General features: G+C 45.4%; 1 protein-coding gene across 3 annotated transcripts in view; it reads right to left on the bottom strand.

Annotated features, from left to right (window-relative positions):
- Positions 1-1,632: 1,632 nt before the first annotated feature.
- DOCK2 (dedicator of cytokinesis 2) overlaps positions 1,633-20,927 on the bottom strand; it is a 436,348-nt gene continuing 417,053 nt past the window's right edge. For 2 of the 3 annotated variants that reach the window (XM_045395044.3, XM_045395046.3), the window contains 8 exons: positions 17,653-17,829; positions 16,122-16,205; positions 9,248-9,385; positions 7,504-7,631; positions 6,214-6,385; positions 4,732-4,852; positions 3,045-3,187; positions 1,633-2,219 (listed from right to left, as the gene is read on the bottom strand). In XM_045395044.3, the coding sequence (XP_045250979.1) occupies positions 2,157-2,219; positions 3,045-3,187; positions 4,732-4,852; positions 6,214-6,385; positions 7,504-7,631; positions 9,248-9,385; positions 16,122-16,205; positions 17,653-17,829 (1,026 nt within the window). In that variant the 3' untranslated portion in view covers positions 1,633-2,156. The remainder of the gene's footprint in view (positions 2,220-3,044; positions 3,188-4,731; positions 4,853-6,213; positions 6,386-7,503; positions 7,632-9,247; positions 9,386-16,121; positions 16,206-17,652; positions 17,830-20,927) is intronic. The other variant, XM_045395045.3, reaches the window with a different exon arrangement.

Below are 20,927 nucleotides of genomic sequence, written 5' to 3'. Positions count from 1 at the left end.
TGGTCCCGTTCAGACTTAATAAGAAAACTCATAGATATTGATAATCTTCAGAAAATGGAACTCAGAAGTATTATTACCAGGGCCACACAGTATTAAGTGAGGAGATTGATCAGTTACAGAATTTTCAGAGGTTAAAGCTTACTTTCCCAGGACGATGTAGCAACAACCTCTGAGTATGGGTGTCTTTCAGTTCTCCTGAGTGAGGGTAACATCTACAGTTTCAAGGCACAGGATCATACCTGTTTTTCTGTAGTTGTGGGAAAAGGGAGAACCATTTTCTTTTCCTTGTTGAGATTTGCCCCCTCCTCCCTGGCCCCCACTGCCCACTGGTATTTGGAAAGGCTTACATGTCAAGGCTAAACACTAGGATTTTATCAGTTCATAATGAGAGAAAAAGCAGGCATGAGAAGGCCAAGCTTGTAACAGAGTCCAATCCTCTGGGTGCTGCCTACTCACCTTAGGCAACCCAAAGGTGTTTGGTGTAGCCCAAACCCCAACAATCATCAAAACAGGACTTTTTGGCCTATTGAGGAGACTAGAAGCTGAACTAGGCAACACATCTTCAAATGGGGCTTGCAGCAGGGACACAGAGGCCACCAGGGACAGGCTGGGGTGGATAAAGGCTACCAAGACTCAGGATATTCTGTGCACTAAGGCGTCCCAGAGACAATGTAGGGTAGTGCCTAAGAGTCAGGCTCCCCACCCAGCTGTCTGGGTTTGGATCCCAGCCATTCGTTACTAAGTGTGTGGTCTTGGGTCACTTCACGCCTCTGTGCCTCCATTTCTTCATCTGGGTAATAATCGTATCTACCTCCTAGGGCTGCTATCAAGACTTAGGAAGTTAATTCTTATCATGTCTATAACACTGTCCCAGACACCATCAGGGCTCAAGAAATTTGAGCTACCATCATCATTCTTTCTCCTCTCTTACTCTACCCCAGGGACTCAGCCTGTAAATAAGCATCCACTCCAAGGTTTCCAGATGGCTCTACTTCTGAAATTTGCGCTGTCATGCACTTACCCAGTATTAATTTCCTTCTCAAATGGGTCCTCAGCCTCCTTCTGGAACCCTCCCCTGCACAGCTCCCTGCTCGCTGTCAGATCCAGAGGTGGGACTTTGCTCCCATCCTCTCTTGCTGCTGCCTGACAAAGCTACTCACCTCCTTTGGGCCTCATCTGAAAAACCTGAGAATTCCTCCAAGAAAAGCCACTACTTTGGAGCCAGTGACAAGATCCAAGAGCTCAACTATGAGTCTGCTGGACCTCAGACCCCTCTTTTCCTAACTCTTTGGCATTAGGTTTGGTCTTTACTAGAGTGACCAGGCTTGGGTGGTCTTGCTATCTCTTTCTAAAGGTGGAGAAAGGAGGTACGACACTCCACTATTCAGATCCATGAGGAAGACCAGGCCAACTTTTTTAACATGCTGGTAGCCCAGGGTTGGGCACCTAAGGAACCAGAGTCATGAAGATTCTTGAAGAATCTTCTCACAGATGAGGTGGGGAAACTTGGCATTGGGCAAGGGCATCACCAGGCTCCTTCACATCACTGCAGTCCCTGGGCCTTCCTTCCAGGGAGCTTCCTGCCCAGTCCTGGGCCCAGGAGAGTCAGCCAACAGAATCAGGCAACAAGGCTTACTCGAACCAAGAGAACATTTTTTATTGTCAGTAAGAAACAGCAACTCTTCAGAGATGATTGGCTAGAAAAGAAACTGGTTGGTTGTATTAAAAAATGTAAAATACAAAACTGTTAATCTAAAATAAAATTAAAAAGAATATTTAAAAGGCTTTCTTTTCTGTTAAGTTCTGGGACTTCATAAATGAAACAAAAACAGTTTCTTACCCCTAAGAAACTGGGTTATGAAAGCTGTGCCTAGGATGTTGGGGAGAGCACACTGGGAGAAGGCATTCTTGCTGGTTCCTTGCGTTCAGGAATCTACATTGAGGCTTCCTCATCCACCATGATCACAGCCCCAGGGGATGCTGGGCTTGTTAGCACTCAAGCTCTGGGACCTGACTGGCTCCTCTGTCTCCTCTAAGTGAGGACAACTGATGGGGAGAGTCTCCCACTCTGTGAGGCTTTGGTGTTCCACCCATGGCTCTCCTCTTCCAGAAACTCCCCTCCCTGGCTCTCCCATGCAGCCCTAGTCAGCAGCAGCTCACAGGTCCGTGGACAGCGGGTCTGGAATCTGTTTGCCTTCTTCAGCTGATTTGCTGGCCAGCTTTTGAGAGAAGAGAATAAACAAGCACAAAACCAAGATGGGATGATCAGATTAAGCACCAAAATGGAGCTTCCCAGTCCTAATCACAAGGGCCCCAACACTGACCCCTGCCCAAAAACCAGTGAATGTGAGCTGCTATGACCTTGGCTTTGGCCAGAAAGGCAGTGGTAGACAGTAGAGTGAGCCCAGGCTCACTAGCCATGTGGACCTGGGCACATCACTTACCAAACCCTGTGAGCCTCCCATATAAAATCCTAAGAGTGGGAGCTCAAATGGCACCATGCTTGGGAAGTGCTTAGCACAGTGCCTGACTCATTGTGTGCTCACGGTACACTTGAGATATTTGTAGTAGCAGAGTCCCGATTTCATATTACCTTGAGGATCAGATGTGTTATGGGACCTTCTTGATCTTGAGGAAAGGCCAACAAGTAACGATAGGAGATGGGACTTACAGAATCAGTGCTTGGAAACTAATGTTCAATTTGTAGGATTTTGTGATATAGGTTGAATAGGAAAGTGCTGCGGCACTAAGGGGCAGTTTAGGTGAGGGCAGGCCACTTACTGCTTCTGAGGTCCCGGGGCCCTGCACATGCCTAGCTGGGGTCAATCCTGGTCAGAGGAGCTGCCTGGGGCCCCAGAGGAGAACCGTCCTCTGGGCATTGCTGCACAGTGTCCCAGAACTCAGGCCTCCTGACTAGGCCTCCCTAGGAATGACAACGTATGCACACACATGCACACACGACCCCCCATTTTCTTTTCTCTGCATTGCTGTCTTCCCTTTTTCCTCCCAACGTCTTCCTTTCCTTCCACCCTCAGTGTCCTCACCATCGTCTTGAAGAACTGATTGACCTTCTTCCGTGTGAGTGTCTTCTTGTCACCATCTGAGAGTTGGAGGAAGGTCTGGCTGAGGCGGGGGGATGTGTTGGCCTCGTCCAACCCAGGGATGCCTGCCACTGAGAGTGTCAGGGCTGGAAGGAGAGTAGAGCTGGGGCATGAGTGGGTGGGTGGAGGAGGGGCAGTGCCTTGGGGGAGGTAGACAGGGGGAGGGCTGGAAGACAGAGCCAGCATCCAGGGATTACACATTGTATGTGCCAAGCAGGAGGCAGGAAGCCTATTTCCTGCCACGCCAGGGGGCGTTGAAGCTGTCCTCTTGCAGTGAAGCTTGCCCACCCTACAGACAAGGGTTCAGCCTCCTGGCTCCTGGTCAAAACCTTGCCCCAAAGCCCTGATATCCCCGGGAAACACAGAGCCTTCTGCTCCAAGGCAGGGGACAGTGTGAGTTTACTCTTCCTCCAGCTCCCAACACTAACACCCTGGATTTCTCTCCCCATTGCAGGAGACACTGGGAAGAGAGTCTCAGACCCACGTGTCACCTGGTGGAGGGGCCAGATGGCCTAGTGGTTACAGCCCCAGCCTGGAGTCACAGAGACATGAAAAATTAGTTACTCTCTGACTGCTGCTTTCGACACTGGCCAAATGGGAGAAAGAGCCCAGACCACCTGGGTGTCGTGAGACCTGCCGAGAAGATACCAGTGAAATGGCTTGAGCCAAATGTTGCAGGCGTGGGGTGGCAGGGCAGTGGGCAGGTGCCAGTGCCTGGTTCCAGGGAAGAGGGCCTGGGTCTGAACTCAGCCTCTGCCATTTGCTGGCTGGTGATAGGCAAGAGACTGATATTCTCGGTGCCCCAGTTTCCTCATCCATACAATGGGGTGGATGACATGAACTACTTCCCGGGTACGTGCAGTGATGTAAATGAAATAATGAAGGAGTAGCAGTTGGCGCAGGGCCTGGCACCCCAAACATTCGGGAACCAGCAAGCGTCTTCACCATGATCGGCCTGCTGAGTTCCACAGGGCAGCACTGGCCCTGTCTTCTTCCCTTCTGACCTGGCCCTTACCACACAGAGCCAGGCACATAGCAGCAGATGCCAAGGACTTCTGCATGCCAGATGGAGTGCTCTCAGGCATGCCATGTCCCCTGTCATGTCCCCTGATTCTCTTCTGTGAGTTAGGACCATCGGCTGTGTTCTAACCTCCTCACTGGACAGTGCGTGACGAGGATGGCAGATAGGGAGCATCTATGCACCCAACACTCCGCAGCTCTAAGATGTGGTGGCCATTTTTGTAAAGCCAGAAAGAGTCTTCCGGGTCCATAAAGAAGCCACAGGTCTTAGGGACATACCAAGGGCAAACTTCTGGCCCCTGGGGAGGCCTGGCTAACTGAGAACAAGGGGCCACTAGTGTGACAAATGGATACCCAGTGAATTCTGAGGGCCCAAGAGACAGCAGGCCTCTCCCTTGTCCCTGCTGGAGCTTGCTGGGATGGTGTCACCGTTGGGAAGTGGTGGGTGTGGGGAGAGATTAGAGGGTGGGGGGCTGTGAGCACAGCCTCTAACTCCAGGATGCCTGGCCCACTTTGTTGTGTAGACACAGTTCCCATCCACCCTCCACCCACAAGGCTGGTGGTCTGCACTATCTCTAGTCCCTCATGCTGGTGGCAGCAGGGGGCATACCTGGGATGGTAGGCATGGACTGGCTGGCAAAGCTCATTTGAGAGAGGACAGATGCCTTGAGGGGGATGGCCGCATGCTCCGAGAGGTTGGTGTCACTCATGAACTCGTGCTTCCTGGAAAGCTGGAGGAATATACCACACACACACACACACACACACAAATACACACACACACAAATACACACATACACACAAATACACACACACACACAAATACACACACACACAAATACACACACACACACACAAATACACACACACACAAATACACACACACAAATACACATACACACACACAAATACACACACACACACACAAATACACACACACACAAATACACACACACACAAATACACATATACACACACACAAATACACACACACACACACACAAATACACACACACACACACAAATACACACACACACAAATACACACACACACAAATACACATACACACAAATACACATACACACACAAATACACACACACACACACACAAAAAAAAAAAAAGAGAGAGAGAGGCTTAGCATGAGGCAGATCTGGGCCCTGAAAGATCAGGGATGAGGGTGTGGCATGGTTTCTATGAAGCTGGCTCCTAGTTCATTTATTCTATTTTATACCATTCCATGCCAGTCTGCCATGTATGGTTTCACAAGTTGCACACTACACAACTACGGGGTGGAGGGGGTGGCATTCATTTAGACTATCATGTGAATGGTGTCCCCTAGAATTGAGACACACAGAGGACATTTCCATTCTTATCCATCCAGGCAACAGTAGCCTGTGAGGCCCACTGGGAAGTTTCTGGAGGGCCCTTTCTTCACCAAGGTATCTTGGTTGGCCCCTTGCTCTTTCATCTGGCACCCCTCCCTTGCCAGGGCAGTTAATCCATCTCCCCCTCCCAGGCTCCCAGAATGCTTTTGACAAACCTCTTTTCCAGCGGGAAACTAAGAAGGCTGTCTGACACCAAGTCTCATTTTTAAAAAGTTATTAGTTTACAAGACCAAAACTCTCAAAGCCAGGACAGTGAGATTTCATCTCTGCATCCCCACCTGGACTCCTGGCTCACAGGAGGGGCTTGCAGGGGTCTGAGATGTCAGTGGTTAGAACAGGCCTGGGGCTGGGGGCTATAGAAACACCTAGCCCAATACCAAGTGGGCTGCTCTCCCCTTTGGTGGGAGAACAGGTGGCTTCTCCCCCGCCTGGAAAAGCCCTGTGTGATGGTGGAAAGGATACACACAGGCTCTGAAGTGCAAAGGTCAGGGTTTGACTCCCAGCTCTGTCATGTCCCAGCCACCCCAGCTGCCTGGGCAGTAAGCACTTCACCTCTCAGCTCCTAGGGTGCTGCCTCTGCAATACCCACAGCACCGCAGAAGCGGGCCTCGGGGATCCCGTATCTGGAAGCCCTGGGTTTTGTGCCCAGCATGTAGTGCAGATTTGCTGACAGCACTGGAGAGGCAACCTGCCTCAGCCGCTCACCCGCTTCAGGTCCGACTCAGCAGCCGCTTTCTCGTCCGCAAACACTACGCTGCTTCTCTTCGTCCTCTTCTTGGACCTCCGCAGCTTGACCTCAGGCAGGGTGCTCCCCGGGGAGATCGGCTCCTCCTGCTCCACTCTCGGAGTCTTGGGTGGTGCTAATTCCAGGTCAAAGCTGAAAGGCCAGAGGGGCAGCAATAGAAACGGCAGTTAGAGCTTCAGTGGAACTGCCTTGCAAGGACCCAGGAAGCTGAAGGGGACCTTCGGGCTACCTGAGCTGTCACTACAGGATCTAGAGTAGATCAGCAAATCTGGCAGAGGATTTGGGGAGCAACTTGCTCAACCCACAAACACTTAAATGTAACGAGTAAAGTTCACTTTATTTTATTCATGGTAAAATGAAATTGAAAGAAGTAAGCCATAGCAAAGAAACTGGTGGTGAGGAGAGAACACTGGTTGAAAGCATGAATGCGGATTCAAATCCAGGCCCGGCCAGTTCTTAGCTGAATAAATAACTTTGGGTAAATCACTCAACCTCTTCCAACCATCATTTCCTTTTCAGTAGACGGGGGTCTTTGCAGAGACCTTGCAGAGTGGCCACGAGATGAGGTCGGAGGAACCCCTGGCACATTCTTGGCATATGGTAAGTGCTGGGTAGCTCATAGTGTCTATGATTAGAACAGATGAGTTGGGCAGGGTGAATGGTGGCCCCTAGAATTGTGAAACACAGAAGACGTTTCCATCCTTTTCCCTCTGGGCAAGAGTAGCCTCTGAGGCCCGCTGGGAAGTTTCTGGAGCGTCCAGCAATGATGGCCAGAGGGCTCCAGGAAGGTGGAAGGGGGCAAAGGAGGGAAGACCCCCGACAGAGGGGAGGGTAGGTGGTGCAGGAGGAGGAGCTCTGCAATGGGGACATCCCATTGTGATTGGGAGGAGCTTCCTTGAAAGGGAACAGATTCCGGTGAGAGGTGACAATATTCTAGAAAGATGCAGGCTTGGTGAGGAGCTCTGGCTGGCTGACAGAGATCACTGGACTAGAAGTCTGGGGGCTGCAGGTGAGTCCTGCTGGGCCTCAGGAAAGCTGCCTTGCCTCTCTGAGCCTCCGATAATCCCCTACAAATGATACTAACCATGAGCCTCCTAGGGTAGTTGTGAGGCTCCAGATGGGAAAAGGCTTTTAAACTGAAAGGAGGAAGGGGAAGGTAGAAGGGATGTTGCTGGTGAAGAGAGAGAAGGAGAAGGGATTGAGCCAGGGAGGCAGGGGTGCGGGGGGCTCCCTGGGGTGCAGGGACTGACCTCTCTGAGGTGGGCTTGCTGGGGGTACTGCAGTCAGAATTCATGGAAGTCAGAGAGATGATGGACATCTGTCTGTACGAGCGCAGCATAGACCTGGGGCGGCCCACTCTCCTGTCGTCAAAGTCAGGCTGTGGTGGGAGAACAGGGTGGTTAGCAGCTGTAGCCTGAGGAAGGTGGCCCCCACCTTCCTGTCACCTTCTCCCTCCACCTGGGCAGGGCAGAGTTGTGGGGCTGAGTGGAGCATCAACACAAAAGTTCCTGGCTGGCTGAGGCTAGGGGTTCTTGTAGAATAAAGAATGTGGCTGACCTTTACTCCCGGTTCCTGGAGGAAAATATCTAAATCTTTGGCATTTCCTATGTGATAGGAGTATCTTTGTTATTATTCATGGTGGCCCTCTTGACCATACTTGATTTTATGGTAATAAGATGGCTCCCGATGGCCAGAAAGACCAGCTCTATGATTATAGGGCTGGGGCTTTGAGCCATGTAGTACCAGCTCAACCTCCAGGGAGTGGACAGGCCCAGAGACTGATTTCCATCACGTGGCCAATGGTTTAATCTATCATGACTGCATAATGAAACTCCAATAAAAACTCTGGACATTAGGCTCTAGTGAACTTCTCTGGCTGGTAATCATACATCAGTGTGCCAGAAGGGGGACGCATCTGGAATACATGGAAACTTCATGTTTGGGACCCTCCTGGACCTCACTCTGTGTCTCTTTATCTGGCTGGTCTTGATTTATATCATAAACTGAAGTTGTAAGTATCATGCTTTCCTGAGTTCTGTAAATTATTCTAGTGAATTATGAAACCCGATGGGGTAGTGGGAATCCCCCAATTTGTAACCAGTTAGGCAGAAGTGTGGGTGGCCTGGGTCCCTGAAGCTTATAGTTGGTGTTTGAAGTGGGAAACATCTAAGACTGTGCTTCTAACCTGTGAAATGTGATCTAACTCCAGGGAGTCAGCATCAGAATTGCATTGCAGGGACTTCATGTAGGGAGTATTGAAAGTGACAACCTGTCTCACGGAAAAACATCTTTGAATCAGAGACCTGAGTGTGCCTCTAGGCTCTTTCAGTAACTCACTGTTCTTCTCCGGGTCTCAGGTTTACCATCTGTAAAATGGGAAGGCTGGACCAGATGGTTTTAAAGGAATTGCATGGCCTTGACATTTTATAACACCAGTTAATAAGGAAGAGGATGAAGAAGCACCCTGTAAGCACCAGGCTTATGGCCTCTTCAGGCCAAGGAGCTCAGTGGCCAAAACTACTGGCCTTGAACTAACACAGCCAGATGCAAATTCTGCCGCACACTCATTTGCCACATAGCCTCTGGCAAGTTACCTGACCTTCTGAACCTCAGAAGAAATACAAGTGGTTAAAAATCATTCCTGCCTCTCAGGCTTGTGGTGATGATTAAATGACCTAGTAGATGTCAAGTGCTTGAATCAGGCCAGGCATATAGTAGATGCTGCATCAATGTAGCTTTCATTATTATTACACAGTCCCTTGAGTAGTTGGTATCTGCACAATCCAGTTGTAACTGGAGTTTGTCTGGGGGTTATTTTTGCTGGACCAAGTTTCCAGCAGGGTTCCCCTGGATGGGATCCAGCAATGCTGGCCATCACCATCTTCTTTGGAAGCAGCTTCCTTTGCTGAGTCCCTTCCAACTTCAGCCTCCAGCATCCTTCCCTGCCCTACCCTGCCCAATCCCACCCCTCCAAGCCATAGGAGCCACCCATACCATCTCTCGGACACCGTACTCCTTCTCCACCTTCATTTTCAGGTTCTTGAAACATTCCTCCATCCGGTCATGGAAAGGTCGCAGGTTATCCGACACCCTTTTCTCATGGATCTTAATCCCAGCTCCCAAGAAGGGGATCTGGAGAGAAAGTGGTAAAGAATGAGCCAGAGGCTGGCTGGTGGGCCTCAGCCTGGCACCCAGCCCATCACGGCAGCTGCAGTCAAGTCTGCCTGCGAAGAATTCGTCAAGGGCTTCAGGGTCCTCAGAAACCTGCACACAGGGTCCCCAGCCATGGGAAATGGGGAAAGTTGCAAACAAGTGGTTTGCTCTGGAAAGGGGAGAAAGATCCTCAGCTTCCCTTGCCTCATAGGAGGGTTGGACTCTCCCGTTCCCCATGAGAGGCCACATGCTTGGGAAAATGGCCCCCTTAAAGAATCTACCTGGGGGCCAAGTGTGGAGATCAGAGCAGGGGAATCTCTGTTGCATTGATTTAAAATCTCGCATAAGATGTTCTTGGCAATACTAAAGTGAAAGGATGAATGTCAGAAGCCGGGAGATAGAGGAAGGCAAGAGCTGAGAGAAAACAGAGGAGGGGGCATAGCCTCATCTTACCACATGGAGCCAATTGTACTTTATACAGGTGCTGAAGAAGGATATAAATGTGCTAATATCATAAAGTGAATCCACCAGTTGGGAGCTTTGAAAAGTGATGTAAAAGCCTTAGGAAGATGAGGGAAGAGGAGAGGATTGATGTGAGGGAGTTGGAGTCTTATTTGTCCCCATAGGAGGTCAGTGGACACTGTCTAAGTGGCAACTATGTTAAGGGAGAGTAGCAGAGCCACGATGGGCACTGTTAGAAAGAGAAGCTGAGAACTTTAGTTGTGTGGTCTCAGGGAAACATTACCAGGGGAGGCAAAGGGGTAGACTATGAATTATTTGGGAAAAAATTGCTTTCATGATGGTGACATAAAGATATTTCTGCTTACTTTTATTGGAGGTCACCCAGAAATGACAAGGTGAAGGAGAAACTGAAATCTTCAGTGAAACTTGAAGACATTCATAAACCTGCCCCACAATGTGTGCAGGTGCCAGGAAGTGGGAGGACATAACTGACCTTCCAGAGCAGAGGAGGGAGGTGGTGATAAGAAGAAGCCAATCTGCCTCCAGGAAGCCAGGAGGGCCTCAGGGATTGGAGGCACCAGGCACCACAGAGAAGGTGGGTGAGCTGAGGGGCCAAACACAGAGGAATGTGTTGAAGTTCTTTATCAGGAGCAGTTAGATTTTCTGACTGCCTCACCCTGCAGCCAAGTGTTCTATTTTCCCATTTTCTCAAGAAGGAGGAGCTTATCATCTAGAACAATTAGAACAAGGAGCTCTGGGCTTAGGGGCATCAGGCACAACAGAAGGCAGAATGAGGAGCCAGACTGCAAATAAGGAGTTGAAGAGAAAGTCTGCATTTGGATCGTGAGACCTCCACTTCCCAATTCCCAAATGGCCAGCAGTGTAGCAGCTGGGACTATCTTTCTATAGAACAGCTTGAAGGGTCTGACTCTGGAGAATATGAATGGTCCCATGTAGAGAGAGGCATCTGTGGGTCATTCCATTAGCATACAGCAATGCTACCCAGTTGCCAAGGCCCTCTCTCGTGTACACAGATTTTCTTTAGCCTCACTCTTAACTAGGAAGAGAATGCCAAGCATCACTAGACATTGGAGGAAGGTCTCCAATATGAAAGACAGAGACCAGACCGACAGACAGGGAAGAAACAAATAAGGAAGAAAATAAGGGAAGAATAAAGGAAGAAAAAACAGAATGAATTTGGAAGAAATAGAATAAAGAGAGCCTACGAAAACACGTTTTTCTAAAAAATTTAACTAATATATAGGAACAGAAAAGATCCTCCATTCATGAAAAAGACAAAGATTTTATATAAAAATGAATGCTAATGGAAAAACTACATATAAAAAGTAGTGAGATAAAGTTGTAAATGGAGATACATTTATGGCTTTAGTTTTACATATTAGAAAAGACAGAAAATAAATTAGCTAAGCATCCATCTCAAGATATTAGTAAAAGAACAGTGAACTAAATTCAAAGGGAGAAAATGAATGAAAATAATAAAGGTAAGAGTAGACATGAATAAAAATAGAAAACAAATTTACAATAGAGAGGATCAACAGAGCCAAAATTTGTTTCTTTGAAAAGATACAACATTAATAAACTCCTAAGAAGACTAATCAAGAAAATACAAGGTACCAATAACCAATATTAGAATTGAAAAACATAAGAAGTACAAACGTTATAAAAGATCATAAGACGAGTGTATTATGAAAAGTTAACAAACAGAAAATAGCATTTAAAAACAATACCATTTACAATAGAATTTAAAATATCAAATACATAAGAGCAGATCTAATAAGATATATGAAAGAAAAAATATGTGAAAACCACAAAATTTTGCTGAGAAAAATTAAAGAACTATATAAATGGAGAGATATTCCATGTTCATGGATGAGAAGATAGCCATTCTCTCCAATTTAATCTAATATTTAACGTACACTTAATCCAAATATCAATGTGTTTTAGAGAAGTACGTAAACATTGGCAAGGTTATTTTAAAATTTATAGAGAGATACAAAGGACTTAGAAGAGGCAAGACACACTTGATGAAAAGCAACAATTGGGGTGCACTTACTATTAGATTTCAAGACTCAAGATGGTGTGGTACTGGTATAAGCATGGACATAGACCAATGGATCAGAATAGAAAGTCCAGAATAGACAAATACATATATGGTCAATTTTGGGGGTCAAAAGTGGGGGAAAATAGTCTTTTCAATACATGGTGCTGAAGAAATTGGAAATCTGTGTAAGAAAATAATCTGCCTCTTACTTTACATCAGCCAAAATGGATCATACACCTAAATGTATAAGATTAAACAATAAAAACTCATAATGAAACATAGAAGAATATCTTCATGATCTTGGGGTAGTTGTGGTTTCTTAAAGTGGACACAAAAGCACTAATCATTAAAAAATATGATAAATTAAACCTGACCAAAATTACAACTGCTGTTCATCAAAATACATCATTAAGAAAGCAAACAGACAAGCCAGACTAAGAGAAGATATTTGCAATACATACATTTGACAGAAGACGCATATCTAGAATATATGTAAACTCCTATAAATCAATAATAAAAAGACAACTCAATTAACAACATAAGTAAAAGATTTGAAAAAGTATTTCACAAAAGGGCAATCCAATTAGCAGTAAGCATATGAAAAGGTGCTCAACATCATTGCTCATGAAGGAAATGCAAATTAAAACTAAACTGAGATATCATTACACATCCACCAGAAGGACTAGAATTAAAAAAGACTCCCAGTATCAAGTGTCAGGGAGAATGTGAATCAACTGACTTAGAAGTTGTGTGGGAGTGAAAATTGATTTAGCCACTTTGAAAAACTGCTTCTTGTGTCCAGTAAGGTTAAATGTGCATGGCCCAGCAATTCCACTACTACACGTATACTGAAGGAATTGAGTGCTTAGGTCCACCAAAAGGCATAAACATGAATGTTCATAGCAACTTTATTCATAATCAAACACCCGAAAAAAACCAAATGTCCAACAGGATAAATAAATTGACATATTATTGGTAATTTAGATACACATACAATAGATGACACTTAGAAACAAAAAAAGTCAAACCTCTAGTATGTGCAACAACCCAGAAGAATCTCAAAGGCATTATGTTGAGCAAAAGAAGCTACAGATACAGTAGTATATACTGTACTGTATAATACAATTTATAAGAGGTTCAGGAACAGGTAAAATAACCTAACCTATAGTGATAGAAGATTGGCATTACCTACTAAAGCTGAATATCCTTATATGCTATGACAAAACAAGTCAATGCATAGGTATATATCCAACAAAAATTTTGCATATGTGTACCAAAAAGACACACACAAGGAAGTTCAGAATAGCATTACTTGTAATAGCCCCAAACTGAAATAAACCCAATTCTCTATTAGTAGAAAAATAAAGAAATACATTTTGGTATAGTTACATAAGCCAGCTGTATGGACCACTACATAGCAATGAAAATGAATGTGAATCATAACTATGTACAACAAAATGAATGACTTTCACAAACATAACATTGGGCAAAATAAGTTAGATACGAAAGACTGTATATTATGTGATTCTGTTTACATGTAGGTCAAAATTAAGCAAATCAAAACTACAGTGTTTAAGAATGAGTGTTTGGGTGGTAAAGTACTTTTTTTAAAGCAAGGAAATGATTACTATAAAAGCAGAACAGTTCTCACTCTTAGGGAAGGAGGCATAAGAATAGGGTTAGGGGAGCTAGCAGAATTCTATTTCATCTGGGTGGTGGTCAAATGGATGTACGTTTTTGATAAATAAGTGGGTTATATATTTTTATGTGCACTTTTCTGTACATAATATTTCACAACGAAAGCTTTAAAAGAGCATACTATAGACATCTTTTTATTCCAAAAAATAGAGAGAAAGTCTTCACAAAGAAAAGAAATTAACAAGCTATCAATCCTGAAATCTGCAAAACGTTGAACACCAAATGTACTTTGAAGGTTTCAGCATTTGTTCGGTTGCTAGAGGTACAAATACATTCACTCCCCTTGCAATCTAACCTTCTTGTGTTTTAAGTAAATTCAAAGTGTATTTGGCTTTGCAAAACCAAGATCCAATTTAGAATTAAGCTCCAAGTGAGCAGGGAGCAGGCCCAATTTCGTCCATCACTATCTCTGTTGCCTAGGACTATGCCTAGGACACAACAGAGGCTCAATAAATGTAAGTTGCAAGAACAAATGGAATGACACAGGTAGGGAAGAGCTAATCTGCTGCGTGTGATAATGTTAAAAGACTGCCTTTGCTATGAGCAGGGCTGCATCTTTTGCATGCAGGTGTCCATAGTTAGGGTGCCTGGGGTCATAGTTAGGGTGCCTGGGTTCTGGGTGGGAGGGATATGGCTCAGGTCAACCTCGTTTGGGGGTTAGGTGGGCCTCTGTATAGGTGGTCCCAGGATCAGCGGGTGGTGCTAAGGAGAAGGCAGCCACTAGGGGGCGGTGTCTGAAGGCGCCTAGCTAATGGCTCTCAGAAGCTGTCACATTTAACAGAGTACATGCGTTCAAAGTCTTCCGGCTTTGTTGGTAATGTCCCTCTAGTAAGCTCCAAGACAGTAGTAGAATTTTCTTAGAAGGTACAGCTTGATATTTGCTGTGCTGTGAAGCTGAAGTTCATTTGGGTACAGCAAACACAGCATGGAGAAGCTGTTTCCAGATGAGAAGAGGTCCCCAGTGGAGAGGACCAGGGCAATGGTATGGATTCAGAGTGACATCCAACAGCTAAGCAAATCTGTGTGACATGTTAGCCTTCCCTGAGGCTTCCCAGCAATATCTGAGGATGGGAACGAATCAAAGCCTGGCCTTCCTGCTTCCCAAGTTGGGGGTGCTAAGGGAGAACATCATTATTTGAATAATAAAGGGCATGATGACCGCAGAAGGCTGGGGACCTTGGGGATATTTGGGCTTCACAGGTGGCACAAGGTAAAAAGAAAGAGAAAATTCCAGACAGACACACAACATGCATTCAGGAAAAGCGCGTCTGTGCAGTGCTTGGTGTTTCATTTTTAAAGCCCCACTTTGCATAAATTGGCAGAGGCAGGGAAGGACCTGAATTAGGAATTCTTATTTTAAGAAAAGAGGCTGCACCCAATGCTTCTCATTCCCTGATTTCCCTAGAGTAACAAAAACTCCCAACCACAAAAGCTTGCTTTTCTTCGCACAGTGACTGGCAAGAAGAAAGCGAGGGAGGGCAGGCAGCTGCAAGCTGCTCCACCTGCCCCTGCACCCACTGCTCACCTCCTGCCAGCTCCTGCCCTCTGGAGCCCACCCCTGTGTTCTGCTGGGTGGTTTTCTGAGAGCTCAGAGTGGGCAAATGTCTGAGGAGGGGGCTGCTGTGGGCCTGGAGGGGAAGCCTAGCCTTGGGTAAGCCTCTATGAGAGGGATCTAGCCGACTGTTGCTTCTGCAGGCAGAGGGAGAACAAGAGAGAAGAGGAAGAGAAGCCAAGACAGGAGTAAGATGTGCAGGGGTGGGGGGCAAAAGACAGAGAGGCAAGGAATAGAAGTGCAGGCTTCTAAGAGAGAGAGGGAAAGACAGAGACAGGTGCACGGAGAGAAGGAGAGAAAGGAGGAAAGACAGAGTCCACAGGAAGAAGAGGGATGCAAGCAGAGAATGGAAGGAGAGGCAGGTAAGTGGCCAGCCCGAGACAGTAGGGTGGTGCCTTCTAAGCTCATGGGCTGAGCAGCAGCTTGTGCAGGATGTAGACCCTTTGACTCACAACCAACCACACAAAGGCCTCACTTATTTTCAAAATCTGATATCCATCTGAGCATTATTGCAACAAACTGGGTCGGCTCTAAAAGGAGGAGAAGTGGGAGTAGGGGCTCAAGTCTTCTATTATCAGATTGGCCTGTGCTGGGTGTCGGGGGAAGGTGCTGGTTTGGAATGTGGGGGCCTGGTGTTCATTTTCATCCCGCTGTGAAAAGCCATCCCCTGAATTCAACATCAAATAAGACAATCTTAGCACCATCCAGCATAGCATTGCTGCCTTGCACCATGCAACACCCAAGAGTGCAGTGCCCCAAATCTCTGTTCCAGGATGAACCTGCTCAGGTGTGATACAGAGTTGGAAGAGGGGCTGAAAAGCAAGGGACATGAGGCCATGTGAATTTAGGCTGCCTCAGCCAGAGCCTAGCTTGGGGCAAATGAACCATGGTGGGGGGAAAGGAAGAAGGGCAGGATGCTCCCCCTGCCAGCTCTGCTTTACCTGCCATGCAATCAGGTCCTTGAGGTGGGTCAGCTTGTCCTGGTCCTCAGGGTGGTCCCTGACGTACTCCTCAGTGAAGAAGGCCTGGGGAGGACAGATAGGAGGTCAGGGTTTCCTGTTCATTTAGCATTTCACAGCCAATCTCTTTGCCACTGGGAGAAGATTCAATTTGAGAGGGGCAAGGATGAGGTCACAGGCATGTGGATGGAACACAAGTGAGAGGTCTGGAGAGACCGACAATGTTTTATCTGCTTTGAGGTTCAGATCAGTACCCAGTGGGAATGGGCTGCAAACTCTGGGGAAGTCGTTCTCAAAGTCAGGTTCCTGAGCCAGTAGCAGCAGCAGTACTTTGGAACTTGTTAGAGATGCAAATTCTCTAGTCCCAGCCCAGGCAGCCTGGATCAGAAACTCTGGGGGTGGGGTGAGGACCTGTGTGTCAGGAAGCACTGTAGGAGATTCTGATGCTCCTTTCAAGTTTGAGAACATTGCTCTGTGGAAAATAATTCAGTAAGGAATCTCATTGGGTGGGTGTTCCAGCTCACCTCATGGCATCCCTCTTTGCAAGTGACCCTGGCAGCCCCTTTCTGGGGCTCATGTCCTTAGTGTGTGCACATGTATAAACAGACATATCCTATCACTGCTCAAGGTTGCACAAAGGGTTACCAATGATGACTGCATGGGTATCGGAGGGTAGCTGGAAGGATTGATTAGGTGACTGGAATTATTGTCCCTGAATTACACTACTGTGTGGTATTCTTAGTTTTACATCAATTGAAAGATAGGAAAGATAATAGGAAATTCATCAACAGATTTGTTAGAATGAGGAGTTCATTTTTCCTTCAGTGTCTGCTAGGTGAAAAGCAAGTAAGAACTTTCTATTCTATTTCAATGCCAAGAAAAGCTATGTCTCCTTACTGAGAAATGGGTATTTTCCTTCCAGTGGATAATGTGACTCATATAAGTGATGCTATCTCCCTTTTTGCCATGAACACCGGGAAGCTCAAAAATAAAATCTGTGGCTCAAACGTGTGGGGCTTTCTGGAGGGAACTTATGACCTTGATATCTAGATTATAGCTCCCCTCTTGGAGTTGATCTTTTAGTTTGTATGTCTTTTCACAGATTCTGAGTTTCATTTCTTTTCATTTGTACACATCATTTCACATCCTTTGTGGAAGAGGTGGGTTTATACAACTGGCATGTACTTTTATGGTCTGGCTCACACTCATCCCAGAGCCTTTCCTTAATAGAGCCACCTGAATCTGCCCAGTGAGATAAGGGGCTCTTATGACCCCTGCCCCTTCCTGCCCCTTCCTGCCCCAGCACAGGGTGTGGAAAGGAGGGTGGGAGGGAGATAGGAGCTCGCTAAGACATGAGGCTGTAAACACGAGGGCCAACCAAGCTGAGGGTCCCTTTGGGGACAAGGACAGCCAAAGTAGGATAAGTGACATGTAGCTGCATCTGCCCCCTGGGTCCTCCCACCACTGCTCTGTTCACTGAGCTCCCGTGGACTTGGAGCACAGAAATCCTCACCTTCTCATACTTGGCAAAGCCTCCCATGACAGCAGGGTCCACAATCCCATTCAGGAGCATGGAGAGTGGGTTGATGGGGAGAGTCTCATCACTCTGATACTGGTTTATCATCATCAGGATCTTCTCATTGGCCGTGGACATGGTTTCTATGGCATTCTCCAGAGGACTAATTGTGGTCTGTTGAAAATGAGATCACCAGGAAGAAAAGGCCTTAGTTAAGTCTCTTTAAAAACAGGTATTACTGGTATTGATTTCACTTGGGGTGGGAATTCAAATGAGGCAATGCTCCCTAAGGGGCTATAACAGACTCTTGTAATTACTGAGCTCTGGAGGCCGTCTGCTCTCTGGGGAGAGACAGGCTGGCTTTCTGCTTAGTGACAAAGGGCTTTCTTTGGGGAGGCAGAAGCAGGAAATATCAGGTACTTGCTGAGGCTTCAGATGCTGAGTGTGCCCCAGAGAAGGTCTTCTCTTCTTATTATCTGGGTGAAACACATGCCAATTCAACCCTTTCAGTATTGGTTGGGCAGATACTATGTGTGAGTTACTGGCTAGAGAGATTAGAGCAGCTTGCGATGTGGGCACCCAGCCTGGCACATAGTAGGTCCTAAGACCGGTTGTTAGATGGGTCACTGTTCCAAGGTAGATTCACTTTAGTTGGGAAAATGAAGCTGAACACCTCTCCAGCACCTCTTGGAAGGCAGAATAAACAGAGTGCCATCCAAAGCTAACTGGCAAAAAGTGCAGTTTGCAAGAGCATGAGATCTGGAGTAGAAACCCAAAGTAGAGGTCGGCAAACATTTTCTGTAAAAGGGCCAGATAGTAAATATTTTAGGATTTGCAGGCCAGATGGTGTCTGCTGCAACTACTCAACTCTGTTATTGTAGGGCAAAAGCACCTACAGGCAGTATGTAAATGAATGAGAATGCTGTGCCAATAAAACTGCAGAAATAGGTGACGGGTGGAATTTGGTCCATGGCCCATAGTTTGCTGACCCATGAACTAAACTGAAACAAACTAAATAAAAATCTTAAATTTGTTAAGACTTGTTTTGTGGTCTAACACATGATCTATACTGAAGAGTGTTCCATGTGCACCTCAGAAAAATGTGTATGCTGTTGCTGTGGGGTAGATTGTTCTATATATGTCTGTTAGGTCCACTGCGCTCTAAAATGTAGTTTCAGTTCAATGTTTTCTTATTGTTTTTCTGGCTAAATGGTCAGTCCAATGTTGAAAAGTTGAAAAGGATATTGAAATACCCTACCATCATTATGTCTCCCTCCAGATCTCCTAATGTCTACTTTATATATTCCAGTGCTCCAACATTGGGTGTATATGTGTTTACAATTTTTATATCCTCTTGATGAACTGACCCCTTTGTCACTATAAAGTGACCGTGTCTTTTTTTTTTTTTTTTTTTTTACAGTTTTTCACTTAAAGTATTTTGTCTGAAATAAATATAGCTGCCCCTACACTCTTTTTAAAAGTTTTCATTTGCATGGAATATATTTTTCCATCCCTTCACTCTCAGTCTATGAGTGTCTTTAAAGGTGAGATAAGTCTCTTGTAGGCAACATATCAGATAGTTTGGCTCTGTATCCCCACCCAAATCTCATCTTGTAGCTCCCGTAATTCTCGCATGTTGTAGGAGGGACCTAGTGGGAGATGATTGAATCGTGGGGGCGGGTCTTTCCCAGGCTGTTCTTGTGATAGTGAATGGGTCTCACGAGATCTCATGGTTTTAAAAAAGAAGGGAGTTTCCCTGCACAAGCTCTCTCTTTGCCTGCTGCCATCCACAAAAGATGGGACGTGCTCCTCCCTGCCTTCCTCCATGGCTGTGAGGCCTCCCCAGCCATGTAGAACTGTAAGTCCAATAGACGTCTTTCTTTTGTAAGTTGCCTAGTCTCAGGTGTGCCTTCATCAGCAATGTGAAAATGGACTAATATACAATATCATTAGGTTTTTTTGTTGTTGTTGTTCACTCTATGCCTTTTGATTATTGAATTTAATCCATTTACATTCAGTCATTATTGATAGGTAAGGACTTACTAATGCCATTCTGTTCATTGTTTTCCGGTTGTTTTATAGATTCTTTGTTCTTTTTTTCCTTTATTACATTCTTCCTTTGTGATTTGATGGCTTTCTGTAGTGATATGCTGTGGGTCTTTTATGTTTTGTACAATCTATTATAGGCTTTTGCTTTGTAGTTACCCTGAGGCTTACATAAAACATACATATAACTGGCTATTTAAAGCTGATTAACAACTTAATTTTGATCATATACACAAACTTCAATTTTACTCCCTCTCCTCCCATGTTTTATGTTTCAGATGTCACAATTTACATGAAAAATAATTTGTATCTTTAACAAACTATTAGAGATTTAGTTGTCCTTTTATATATTTTTTGCCTTTAAATCTTTATACTAGATAATCGATTTGCCCACCATCATTAAAGTATTAGCATGCTTTGGATTTGGCAATGTACGTATTTTTTAGCAGCAAGTTTTATATTTTCATGTTTTCACATTACTAACTAGTATCCTCTTCCTTCAACTTGAAGAACTACCTTTAGTATTTCTTGTAAGGCAGGTCTAATGATGCTTAACTCAGCTTTTGTTTGTCTGAGAAAGACTTTTGGGTCTCTTTGGATTTATCTTATGTGTTGTCCTTTGGACTTTCTGGATCTAGATTTCTAGTTTCTTTCCTAGATTTGGGAAGTTTTTGTCATTTCTTTGGATATGTTCTCTGTTAGTTTCTCCCTCTCTCTTATTTAGTACCTCAATAATGTATATGTTGTTACACTTGATGGTGTCCCATAATTCTCTTATACCAGCCTTGTTCTTTTTCATTCTCTTTTCTTTTTGCTCCTCAGGTTATATGATTCCAGTGATTTGTCTTCAAGTTCACTAATCCTTTCTTCTGCTTGATCTAGTCTGCTATTGAACTCTTCTATGGCATTTTTCAGTTCAGTTATAATATTCCTAAGCTCTATGATTTCTGTTTGGTACACTTTATGCTTTTTCTTTGTTATAATTCTCGGTTTGTTCTTGCATTGCTCTCCCATCCTTGGTGAGAATCTTCATGAGCATTATTTGGATTCCCTGCTGAGTAAATCACATGTCTTGACTCCACACATTTCAGTTTCTGGAGATTTATCTTGTTCCTTTACTTGGAATATATTGCCCTGTTTCTTCATTTTCCTTTGGTTTCTGTGTTAGTTTCTCTGCATTAGATAAGACAGTTCTCTCTCCCAGTCTTGTCAGACTGGCCTTATGT

This window comes from Macaca fascicularis, chromosome 6 (genome assembly GCF_037993035.2).
Source record: "Macaca fascicularis isolate 582-1 chromosome 6, T2T-MFA8v1.1".
Classification (NCBI taxonomy): Eukaryota; Metazoa; Chordata; class Mammalia; order Primates; family Cercopithecidae; genus Macaca; species Macaca fascicularis.
This window is presented reverse-complemented; position numbering and strand designations above follow the sequence as displayed.